Genomic DNA, 12006 nt, shown 5'->3' with positions numbered 1-12006 from the left:
AAAGGGCGGGGGGCTGCGGGGTGGGGAGGTGGTGGTGTCTGGTGGCCGTGACCGTGACGGGAGGGCGAGGAGCGGGACCCGCCTCAGGCAGCGCGGGGGGCTGCGCTGGGCTGCGCTTAAGCTTTGTGGGTTTATTTCTGGGGCGTTGTGTCTCTGAGCCCGTTGGCTTTTCACGCGGGGGAGACTCTGCTCAGCTCCGTTTCTTCTGGCCCCGCAGGAGGGGAAGAGGAGGCTGTGGGTGCTGTGCAGACGGCAGGTAAGGTCCCGCCCGCGCTGCGCAGGGTGTCCTGCAGCGGGGACGGGTGGGTGGGTGCCGTGGGGCTGGAGCTGCCCGGCAGCGCTGCCCTGGGCTCAGGTCGCCCGCACTGAGCTGGGTTCAGGCTTCCCCCTTTTCCCTGTCTAGTCTTGTGTTGTGGAGTAAATCTCAAGGGCTGTGCTGAAAAGCTGAGTCCTGGAATCTCGCAGTTAGTATGTGACATCACAGGCGATGGCAAAGAAACGCTTTTAGCTACAACACACCTCGACCTGTTTTTGCAAAGGACTAACTTTATATTTTTCTTTTCCTCCTTTATAAAGTTTAGGGGGGAAGGATACTAGTGCTCTGCACAGTGCATAACCCACTGTGATTGATTGTGTGTTGCAGGGTCCATCTTCAAGGCTTGACGTGGAGTCCCACTGCTCAGTAAAAAGCCATGGTAATACAGGTTTGAGTCTTCTGAAGATCATTAATACTGCTTTTTAAGGAAATAGAGTTAATATCTAAAAGTTTCCTTCCCGAGGCTGCAGGACAGAAGCTGACCTGCCCAAATTCACTTTGTGTGCAAGTCTGTACCCAATTCTGATTTTTAGCTTTTATTGTTGTCCTTGGCTACAGGCTGTAAAATTTTGCACATGTCCCATAAAGCCTCAAATCTTACTGTGGGGTGAAAATGCTGCACAAACATGGATTTCCCAGTACTTCTGAAGAGCGTTCAGGTGTCATGCTGGGCTGTAGTTTTAAAACTCACAAGAAATCACGGTGGGAAGTTTGATCTGTGTGAGTCCTGCCTTTACACACTGAAAAAGAAATGTGCTCTGTTCAACATGACACCAAACCCATCAGAAATCCCGGGGTTGCCAGAGCGTTGGCTCTGGCGCTGCCGTATGTGCACGTATACGTGCAAGGTGTTACTTCTGACAATATTCCTGGTGCTGTGTTGTAGCTTCTGAGCTCCCCACACTTTGGGAGCCCCTGCTCTAGGTTGGGCTCAAATGTGTGAGCTGACCGCAGACTGTAGCTTACCGACGCCACATTTTATGAGAGATGGGAAACAGAAAAGACAGTTGCTGACAACAATGGAGAAAGTTTAAAGCCTTGAGGTCAGGTAACCACTGCTGAGGGATGGCAGGAGCAGCGAGTCTGCTTTAGACAAAAGGCATTCCCTGGTTCTCACTGCAGACTTAGACTAAGTTTCTCCTTACCTGTAAGCACCTTTTTTATTTTGAAAAATCAGCTACAGACCAAGTTCTGACCAGGTACCTAATTGTGTCACAAAATCTGCCAGAGACCCTGCTGGGAGTGTGTAAACGGTGAGTGGGATTCGAGTGACTGGTTGAAAAATCTGGCATAAGCATCTACTCTGAAATATGCACATTCCAGCACATGAACTATTCAACAAATTCTATCCAGTCAAGGTCTGCAAAAAAGGCTTGTCACCTTCTCTAATACAAGTCTGAGTTCACGTGGTTTGCACTCTGCATGGCTGAAGGTTTAGGAAACAATCTGCCACCAGCTGCAGTTTGCACTCTGTATTTTCTGTCCGTCTTTCTTCTGTGGATAGATAGAAATCTTTTTTTTTTTTCTTTTCTTTACCTGTACATATTCCTTCACACTGGGGTCCTGGCTGATTCTGAAGGTTGTACCTCTGATTCTGTTCTCATACCTCAGAGCACAGATGTTTGTCTCTTTTGCACTTAACAGTACTGAGCTGTAAAGTGACTCTTTAGAACTGATACCATGAAAAATGTGCTACTTTCCCCTTGCTTATGCCCAACGGATAGTTACATGTGCCTTTCTGGCTGTATCTGTGCTAATTCTTCCTAATGAAGTGCTTAGATCCGTTTAATTACTGTATGCAAAACCAGGCAAATAACAGAAATGGATGGGCAGATGCATAAAGTGACTCGGTGTGTACTGAAAGTGCTCTTGGCACCGGACCAGAGATGAAACACTTTCAGTCAGGATGTGTAAATGCTCCCGTCCAGCCTTTTCTCTGGGATTAGCTGTCACTCCGTCCTCGATGTTCCTAGGACACTGCCCACCTTCTGGCTCTGCGTTGCCATCACCATTTTCCTGTCTGCGCAGCAGCAATGAGAGATCCCTCTGGGTCTCTGACCCTGCTTTTGTTGCCCAATACCTGGAGGCAGCATCTTCCACGCAGACGCACTCCAGGCTTGTTGTGAGGAGTGGCCGGGATGAGTGAGAAAACAATCCAGGGAGTGAATCAGACTGGCAAATCCGTCTCGGAGGCGAGAGGCTGAGTGCTCAGGCTGAGCTGGAGGTAACAGGAGTATTTTTTCGGCCTGCTTTCGGGCTTGGGTGAGTCTTGGCAACACCTCCGTCCTACATACAGAATGGGAGAGGTGCTTTTGGGATTTGTGTTACCCCTAGTAGTAGAAGAGCAGCTGTATCACAGAGCCTTGAAAAGGCCACAGCTGTAGATGGGAGACCTGCTTTTCTGGTTTATGATCCAGAGGCACAAGTAGGCACACAGTAGTGGATGAACACACAACACAGGCTTAGTTTACTTCAGGATTGTATTGTAATGGATTAATTAAAAAAATCAGTTGAATATGGTATTCATTGAGCACAAACCTGTCTTAGCCAGAGAGAAGAAGCACAGAGGAACACTAATTAGCTCAGTCTGATGACTTTAAAGATTTTGATAGCCTACGGAGCAAATACAGATTTGGTGGAAGTGTATTAATGCTTGTGAGTCCATGTATAAAATCACCACAAAGTACAGGACTCTGTGGTAGGGGGCTCTGAGCTAATGCTGCGTGTCAGGACTAAGATGAAACAGCTGTTGCGGGATGTCCTGGGATCCTTACTCATAAGCAAGACAACTAAGATGCAGAACTGAGTGGTTTTTGTGGTCATTTTCTCTCTGCAGGCAGCTAAAAGGCGCAAACCCAAGCGTGGCAAAGGCAAAGGCTCCAAAAAGAAAGCAAAGAAGGTGGTGAAGGAAGTGGATCTCCTCAGCCCAGCGGCCATGCTCAATGCTTACTACATCTGTCACAATGCCCCTGCCTTCCTGGAGTTCCGGGGTTTTCCCTGGCCTGGATCCCCCAGAAAGAAAGGGAAGAAAAGAAAGGGAATGCAAAGGACTCTGTGAAAACCAAGCTCCCCAGTGAAGAGGAGACTTTTTTTTGGATTAAACTCATATAGACTTCTCCAGTGGTTAGCTCAAATATTTTGCCATAATTGCCGTTGTGTCCGTATCCGTACAAAGAAACTCTTATTATAGCTCAGGCATGGAGTGACAAATGCAAGTGACACTGTGCCATTGTCATTTCAGCTGTGGCCCTTCACCCTCCAGTTCTGTGTGGAATAAAGCATTGCCCTTCAGCACTCTGAAGAGTTTGTGCAGGGTTTGTTTTACCCATACAGCTGCCGTTTTTTTTTCAGATGGGACGTGCTCCCCAGTAGCGCTGATGTACCTCCAGCTGGTTTAAGCAGAGCTGGTGGAAACCTGAGCTCAGAAAGTGGATGCCAGGGTAAGACTGACAGCGCTAAGTATGATTTCTGTAACATCACCCTAACTGTCTGCGAGTCACCCAGGGCTCCCTCTCTGGGTTTACTGTTTTCTGATTGCTGGGTTCAGTTTTGGGCCCCTCACCCCAAAAAGGCCATTGAGTGACTCGAGCGTGGCCAGAGAAGGGCAACGGAGCTGGGGCAGGGTCTGGAGCACAGGTCTGCTGGGGAGCGGCTGGGGGAACTGGGGGGGTTCAGTCTGGAGCAGAGGAGGCTGAGGGGAGACCTCCTGGCCCTCGGCAACTCCCTGCCAGGAGGGGGCAGAGAGGGGGGATGAGTCTCTGGAGCCAAGGAGCCAGCGCCAGGCCCCGAGGGAATGGCCTCAAGCTGCCCAGGGCAGGGTCAGGCTGGCTCTGAGGAAGGATTTCTGTGCAGAAGGGGCTGTTGGGCGTTGGAATGGGCTGCCCAGGGCAGGGGGGAGTCCCCGGGATCCCTGGAGGGGTTGAAGAGTCGGGCTGAGCCAGTGCTGAGGGATCTGGGGGAGCTGGGAACAGTCAGGGTGAGGGTCATGGTGGGGCTGGAGGAGCTGCAGGGGCTTTTCCAACCCGGATGATTCTGGGATTCTGTAGGTCAGCAAAGGGCCACACGATGCCATTTGTGTATCTGCGTGATTCACCTCGTTCTGAAGGAAATGGCTGCATTTGGCCAGAGAAGCAGTACTCGGAGCTCCAGCGAATTACCAGCTCTCCTTTGGCTGTTGTTAAAATCTGGACATGTAGCTTAGGTGTTGTCAGACATGCTGTTACACACAGTTAGAGGTGATGATGAACCCCCACCCCCAGGTTTCCCCTTACAGCCATCAGTCTTAGTCCAGACATCCTGGCTAGAGACCACAAGCTTTCTGGTACGGTTTCATCTCCACGTGTTTAACGCCATCCTTGGTACGTCAAGCGAAGCTTCCAGATTCTTGCACCGACTGTAAGGATGCAGCAGAGTAACTGGGAGGGGTGAGGATGTGTCCAGAACTGATGCAGGCTGTGGAGAGTTGGGAAGGAATACAAAAAGGCTGAAATTTTGGAAAAAGAGTTGGGAAAAGAGAATCTGCAGTGGGCTAGAGCTACCATGAGGGAGGATGCTCCAGTTCTGTAGGATACCCACGAGATTGGGCAGGCAAGACCGCTCTGCACCAAGCAGCACTGTGACCTGCACAGGACGTAGCGCATCAGAATTTCAGTTGGTTTCTGGGGGCTGAATGCCTGCGGTGCCCATCTGGCAGAGCAGCGAGGTGGCTCTCAAGGCCATTTCTGACTGACTTAACTGCAGGAGGAGGTGCAGCACCTTTCCAGCTTCCAGGTAGCTTTATGTTATGGATAGCAGAATAGTCAATTATCACCTGATCAGCCCAAACCGATAAAGGCCTGTGAAGCCTTTTGTTTTCCCAGCTTGAAATGTTCCTTTTATGAAGAGGTCTTGATCAGGTAAAATCAGAGTTTTGTGGCATTGCTGGCAGGCAAACTACTGTCATTATGTAGGCTACTGCACTCCACTGTAGGCTACTGCACTCCACTGATTTTGCTTCATCTTCATGTCAAGAAAATCATGGTGGGTAAACTGCTTCCTTGCTAATTAATCCACAGCTGGTATGTTCTGCTGAATCAGAGATGCGGTTTGCAGTACCAGTTTGTTCTATGTTGTGCACCAGTGTGTCTTCCTCAGCAGTTACTCATGTTGTTGCTTCCCCATCACCTACCACGAAGGCTCTGGTCACAGCATATACTTCAATTATTTCCTCCAAGTATCAGTGTTCGAAAGTAAGACATCTTGTGACCTCTGTATTTAGCATCTTGAGCTAAATAATTTAAAAAAAAAAAATTAAAATATAATCATTCCCTTTTTGTATGATGTATTTACTACACAGAGCTTTAAGGGATGGATGTTTCCGAGCACCGAGGTAGGAACCACTTAACATCATGGTGTGGCCCCCCACCATCACTGTCAGTTTGGGTCCCAGGGTCAGTGCAGGAGGAACTGAAGAGCAGTACGACCTCTCGCCAAGATGAAGAACCCAGTTTAACAGCAGTTGCACGCAGAGCAGGTATTTGGGGAAGTAACTTCCTTCTGGGCAGTTTATTATTCCCCAGCTACCTATCGCAGCACGGCGCGCGGTTTCCTCTGAAGCAGCTGTTACCTGACCAGTGTGGGAGCTGGGTGCCATGCCACGCAGACGCGTGCTCTGATCGGATATGACGGGTACAAGAAAGCGAAGCCATTTTTACATCTGTCATAGACTACAATGATTTAAAGACTCCGAAGTTTTAGTATGCAAAAGTTACTGGAACAAATAGCGAAATATTGTTATATGCAATTGAGCACACCAGATGGCGAGCAGTGAAGTGCAGAGGACAAAGACTCTGCTTGCTAGTGTATCTGAAAATTTGCCATTCATTTCTCTGACAACAAACGAGAAAACCTTTCCAACCATCCCAAACTGAAAAATGAAACACTTTTTTTTTTTTTTTTAATTTTTCCCTTTTACCCTGCTCATGCCTTGATCCGTCTCAATTTTGCATGTAATTCAGGCTCCCTGGTGGCTAATAAAGACCAACAGACATCTCTAAAGAAAAGTTTGGACGTCAAATGGCTCAATTCTCTATTTGAATGTGTTGCCTCGGAGTGCCGCAGGCTGTGCTGCTTTCTGAGGGAGAGTCTTTGGCTCAAGTGGACGTGACTTTGCAGGGAGTCTCTGCTGCTGCGGGATGACACTCGCAGATATTTCTGTTTTATCACAACCTGTAAGAGTTTGATTCTGTGATGGGCTTTTCTGCCTGCTGGGGTGTATAATTTATAAGCTGAGTTTATAATGAATAAAGCCTGTTCTGCTCAAATCCACAAAGAATTTTTTGAGGGGAATCTGCAAGCTGGAGAGGCCCTTTGCTTTATGGGCACGGTGCGAGGGAATTTTGTGGCGTTATGTGTGTCATTGCTTGCAGGGAGTTAACATTTTTCTAGCATTAGGGCTTCCTTCATTTTGCTGTGACCGAACAGTGCACCACTTTGGGTACTCGAGGCTCAACGTTTCCTGTAGGAAGTTGTATACCAAAGCCCCTGTTAAAAATACCCTGGATGTTGATTGCATGTTTGTGGGTGGGGCACAGCGGTGGGGAGGGGAGAGTCACAGGACTGTTATGGGATGGTGAGTGATGGATATATAGATATATAAACTATAAAAAACATTTGGTATTGGAATATTTCAAGCTGTATGTGAGCAGCTTCTCTTCTTTCCTCTTGCCTTCAGTCAGTGTTTCTGTATTGCCTGGTATCTCCGACGTTATTTCCACACTAAGAAAAGCACTGTGGATCTTTATGATATCTAAGAAAGGCTTGAGAAGTGGCACGTATCCTTTTGTCTCATTTTAAGAACTGCCCTGGCTGTTGTTGCCCACCTTCAGGGGAGGATAGCTGAGAACTCTTGCTCATAAATGGTGTCTCCATAATGAAGAGGTTCCTATGCTGGATTTTTAAAGGAAAACTTTCATCCGAAAGGCATATTGGATGTTGGCACTAAATAGTCTCAACAGATGTAAATAAAGTTTTCAGTAGGTTAACTCCTGCCTCACTTGCTAATTTTTCACTGTCTTGGTTCCCCGCTGCCATTTCAGACAACCTCCAGGAACAAAGAGAGTCCCGTTTTACTGTCATTTTTATAAAACTAGTTTTATTTTTAAAAAAAGGCACAAGTTTTTTTTTTTTTTTTTTTTTTTCCTCTCTTTTGATGGTAATTGTCATACAGAAGACTAGAAGGAACAAAAGATTAGAACGTACAGAAATTGTTGTTCTCTGAGACGTGCTGGCTAGGTACCGTGACACCTGCGAGTATTATGTCTTACATTTCAGATTCTGGGGTGGTTTTGTTACATCCTAGTGCATTATCCACTATATAATAATGCTGTTACGGATAGTTTTCTGGAGGTATTTGGTGAATTCAGGAGTCCTGCCTCTTGCAGATGCTTTTGATGTCCCCTTAGAGGAAGTTTCTAGGACCTTCCCACCCCAACAGCCTCAGACCATACGTTAGTTGTAAGAGAATTCTGGGAGAAAATACTTTCTTCCTTGACTTTTTTGGGTTTAGGCTGCACGTAAGTTTGTTAAAGGTAAGAAATATTTAGTTCTTTTAAAATAAAATAGAGTCCTTTAAGTCTGCAGCGTTCCTTCTAGGTTACTGCTATATGACTTAAGGAGAAAACTAAAGGGATTTTTTTTAAATTTACTGTTAAGGTTTGATATATTCACGACCAAGCTAAAGTAAACTGAGTGTGAAATCATTTTTATGCAAAAGACTGGCTTAGTATCAGCATTTCTCCCAATTGCCTTCTAGCTGTAATTGGCACTAAAAGAGAGAAATGTTTAAGAAAAATGAGGAAAATATTTAATGCAACACATGGTTACAATGGCTTCCTTGGAATGGCCGTGATTACATGCCATGAAGGGAGCAGTTTGCTCTTTGGTGGAAATTCTTGAACCAAATGCTTTAAAAGTTCACCTGCAATTACCGCTGAATGTTAAGACTATTTTTAATAGCTGCAATTGCAAGTGATAGGCCAAGTGCTCCTACAATCTAAAAGGAAGCCCCTTTTTCATGTTAGCAGGTAGACTGGAGTACACGGATTATATGAAGAAAGCAAAAATGCTTCATGCTGTTTAGTGCAAGTTGAAAATTACATTTAACTTCAGAAAATCATTTTCTTTCTCAGGGTGATTCAAGTAGGTCATACATCTCTTGGGGGTACTTTTTCCACATCATCTAATAGGAAGTGCCTGTTCTGTGAAGTAAAGATAACCAGCCTGGGAGAAGAGTTCTCTGTGCGTATTGAGATGTTAAACCAGAAGCTACAAAACTGATGTTTGAATTACAGTTGGACTGCTTAAGCAATTAGCTACAATAATTACCGCAGCTGCGTTTTTCTTGCATTTTCTCGGTGGCAATGTGGTCAACACACTTGAGACTTTAAACTTGGGTCATCTCACCTCGCTTGGCATATCTACAGCACAGCTACCTCTGCCAAGCTAGTCGTGCTTGGATCTCCTTATAAATAAAAAAGAGATGGGAAACAGTCATGTGAGTGAGGCGTGACCACTCCTGGACCAAAAGGCCTGAAGTTTCTTTGTCACATTTATGGCAAACTGCTCATTCCTTGAAGTATTTTGTTCCTAGAAAAATTAATTTACGATCTCTGACTTTTTTTTGACCTCTCTTGGTCTGAAAAGAAATGCTTCTAGAATAAATCTGCCCCCAAGTCCTCATCTGATCTGATGAAAGTACTAGCATAGTACATGCCGTGGCACTTTGCATGTTGAATACACAGTTAAAACTGCTTGGGTTGATCACTGCATAGCAGGAACAATCTGGCTCCCTTCATGTTTACACAAGACATTGTCTGTGGTAGCTTCTATAGGTTTATTTTTATGGCAGTTCAAAATGTTATGTAGGCTGGCTGACCTTCTTGAAACCATGTTTATATACGGAGCAAATTTCTGTTCTGTGATGTTTGATTCTGATGATGCTGGGAGTTTCCTATCCTTGACCAGAGATGGTTGTGGAGGAGCAAGTAGGAATGCTCTACGTGTATAATATGGATTTTATTTTCATCAGAGAAGGGGAGGGGTCTGTTGGGGATATCTATTTTGTGTCTGTAGAGTCTGACTGGGTTGTAAGCAGATTTTATCAAGCCCCTAAGACAGCAGAAGTGAAGGCTGGATCACAAGTGATGTAGATGAATGATGTCATGTTCCCAGTTTTCTGAATCTGACCTTTCTATGGAAAGTGAATTATCTTGCAACATCAGTTGCTTCATAAGAGCGCTTCATGAGGAGAGTTATGGTTGGTTTAAAGCTTCTGACATGACTTGCAATCTGCTTATTGGCAACAATCTGGTGCTTGAAGAAATGAAAAGAAGAAAATTCCAACCCTTATAAAAATCATCGCTGCTTCAAATACTGTTGACAGTAGTGCCTCCTCTAGTGACCTCAATTTTCCAACCTCACCTTGGGCTTCAGTTCTTCAAGGTAAGTAATGCTTTATTCGTTATTTAAAGCTGAAGCTCCCAGACCTAGTGCAACAAGCATCTTCCCCTGGGGTATATCACAACTTTCTAAACATGAGGCTCTTTGTCTTATTCCAGTAATAACTGTTGAGCTTGCCGTGGTGTCCAACTCATCTGAAATGATACGGCCTGAAATGGTGTCCTTGAAAGCAAGGGTCCTTCTGTCACCTGTTGTTTCAGCTCCTGAGATACTTTATCCAGGAAGCCTGGCACCTTCTGAAAATAGATATAATATTTTGGAAGTACCTGATAATTATAGCTTGCCCTTTGGGAACTGTCCAAGGAGTAGCTCTGTTTTCTTAGAAATGTGCACACTTACTGATCCCTTATCCTTGTCTTATGCGTGTGGCTTGCATAATTTCTGTTCCCATCACCAGAAAGCAGATAGCAGAACAGGAAACATTTCAAGTTTTTACTTTGGCAGCTGATACTTTGCTTTTCTTGCCTAGAACCACAGTTAGGGCCTGTTGCAATGCTTTGGCAGGTCTTAAACGTTCTTCACAACCTGGCAATGCAGGCTTACTTGGAAGAGATCAAAGTAGTTTTAATGGTTTGTGAGATTTCAGACTGGCGACCTCCTGGGGGTGTCTCTGGCGAGATGTTCAGTGTCTCTTGAAATGTCCCAGGATCATTCAGCTCTCGGGTAGCTCCAGAACTGTTTCCATGCCTACATGTGGCAGAGCTGTGCTAGTCCTGAGCTTACCAGTAGTCACAACCCACCATTCAATCACTGTCTTTACACCGATCTTTCATGAAGTGAGGATTGTTATGCCACTTTTCTCTTAAAATTCCCTCCTTTCAGCTCTTCGGGGTAAGAAAGTGTACTACTTTCAGCCTTTTGTTCCTATGTTACATTTTAAAAACCTGTTATTCTTGTTGCTTTCTTCCGTGCTTCACAATGCTACTGCTTCATCAGCACAAGGTGACAATTAACACCTCCGATGTGCAGTTTTTCTTCTCACATGTTGCTACATGAGAGTCGTAAAACTGAGACTCATGGGATTAATCTCCCCTAAATCTAAATGTCTGCATCAACGCCTGGACTGGTTGTCTAGATTCACACAGTAAGAGCAGGTCAGGATGTGATTCCTCTGATTAAATGTATGCAGAGGCTTAAAGCAGCCCCGAGCATCTTATTTAGGTACAGGAACATCTAGTGAGATCTATCCCATTCTCTGTGATATACAAGATTTTACTGAAAAAGCAAATTCAGATTTAGTGTAGATATAGAAATCTAAATTCTCCACAAAGTGATCAGCCCAGGGACATGGCTTGGGGGGGTCCTAAGGAATTTGGGCTAAAGGCCATATCAAAGAGAATACAAAAACTTGAAAAATTCTGTGACTCGGATGATGAGGGTAAATTGTGTGGGATGCTCATTCTGTCTAATCTTCTGTTAAAAGAGAAGCACCCGTCCTGCACCTTTTGGGCATCCCTGTTCAGAGAACAAAAATACCTCCTGACTTCAGCACGGTGGTGTCTCAGATGTGGAGGAGTGGAGCACAGCTAGACAGTTCCTTGGAGAGGAAGCGCAGTCATCTTGAGCTTATCACTCCCGCACAGTTGTAAACTCAGCCCTGCTCACTCTCGCTAATAATAGCCAAGTGTAATTGTGTTCAGCCAGCCCAGCCAGGGGAAAACCGCCTTGCCTCTTACGCAGTTTAAGCGAAATTGCCCTGAGTAATGAAGAAAAGCAAATCATAAATATCCAACTCGCTGTAATCAGTCTTCAGTGACTGCTTGGGGAATTTTATTTCCCTAAGAAAAGCAGATTGAACCTGAGGTTGTATCTCACAGCGAGCAGATTCGCAGCCCTGTACAAAAGGCACTGCAGCAGCACGTTAAGACGACGGCGGCTGGTCTAAGGAGGCGTCACGCCGGGGCTGGACTCCCGAGTTTCTGGAGCAGTGCTGGCCACAGCCACCCTTGCCAGCTCTGTCCTATAATCAAGGACTGGGATTACCAGCACCCTCAGCAGCAGCACAGTGCTGGTACAGGACAAGCCTCCGCATGGAAATTAAGACTCCCAAGTCAGGATACCCCTGTCCTAAGAACTGATTTAAAACCAAACCAAAACAAAAAATCTTCACCAGGACGTTTGAAAATAAGCTTCAGGCAAAATATGGGGATGGGAGAGGAAAGTCTTCCTGCCAACAAGTTCCCAGCTCATCT

The 12006-nt window shown here is 45.6% G+C and overlaps 1 protein-coding gene across 4 annotated transcripts; it reads left to right on the top strand.

The window, feature by feature from the left end:
- Positions 1-43: 43 nt before the first annotated feature.
- SMKR1 (small lysine rich protein 1) lies at positions 44-3944 on the top strand. Of its 4 annotated transcripts, none has more exons than XM_026864403.1 (3): positions 44-102; positions 641-695; positions 3153-3941. In XM_026864403.1, exons 2-3 carry the CDS (start codon positions 693-695, stop codon positions 3372-3374), a joined length of 225 nt encoding a protein of 74 aa, XP_026720204.1. In that variant the 5' UTR covers positions 44-102; positions 641-692; the 3' UTR covers positions 3375-3941. The 4 variants fall into 4 exon arrangements, with proteins under 4 accessions (XP_026720204.1, XP_026720223.1, XP_026720194.1 ...); XM_026864422.1 differs by having other exon boundaries at positions 45-99; positions 644-695; XM_026864393.1 differs by lacking the exon at positions 44-102 and adding an exon at positions 156-256 and having other exon boundaries at positions 644-704; positions 3153-3944.
- Positions 3945-12006: the final 8062 nt, after the last annotated feature.

This window comes from Athene cunicularia (genome assembly GCF_003259725.1).
Source record: "Athene cunicularia isolate RWA chromosome 1 unlocalized genomic scaffold, athCun1 chr1_part2, whole genome shotgun sequence".
Classification (NCBI taxonomy): domain Eukaryota; kingdom Metazoa; phylum Chordata; class Aves; order Strigiformes; family Strigidae; genus Athene; species Athene cunicularia.
Note: the sequence above shows the minus strand (reverse complement) of the source record. Positions and strands in the feature narration are given on the sequence as shown.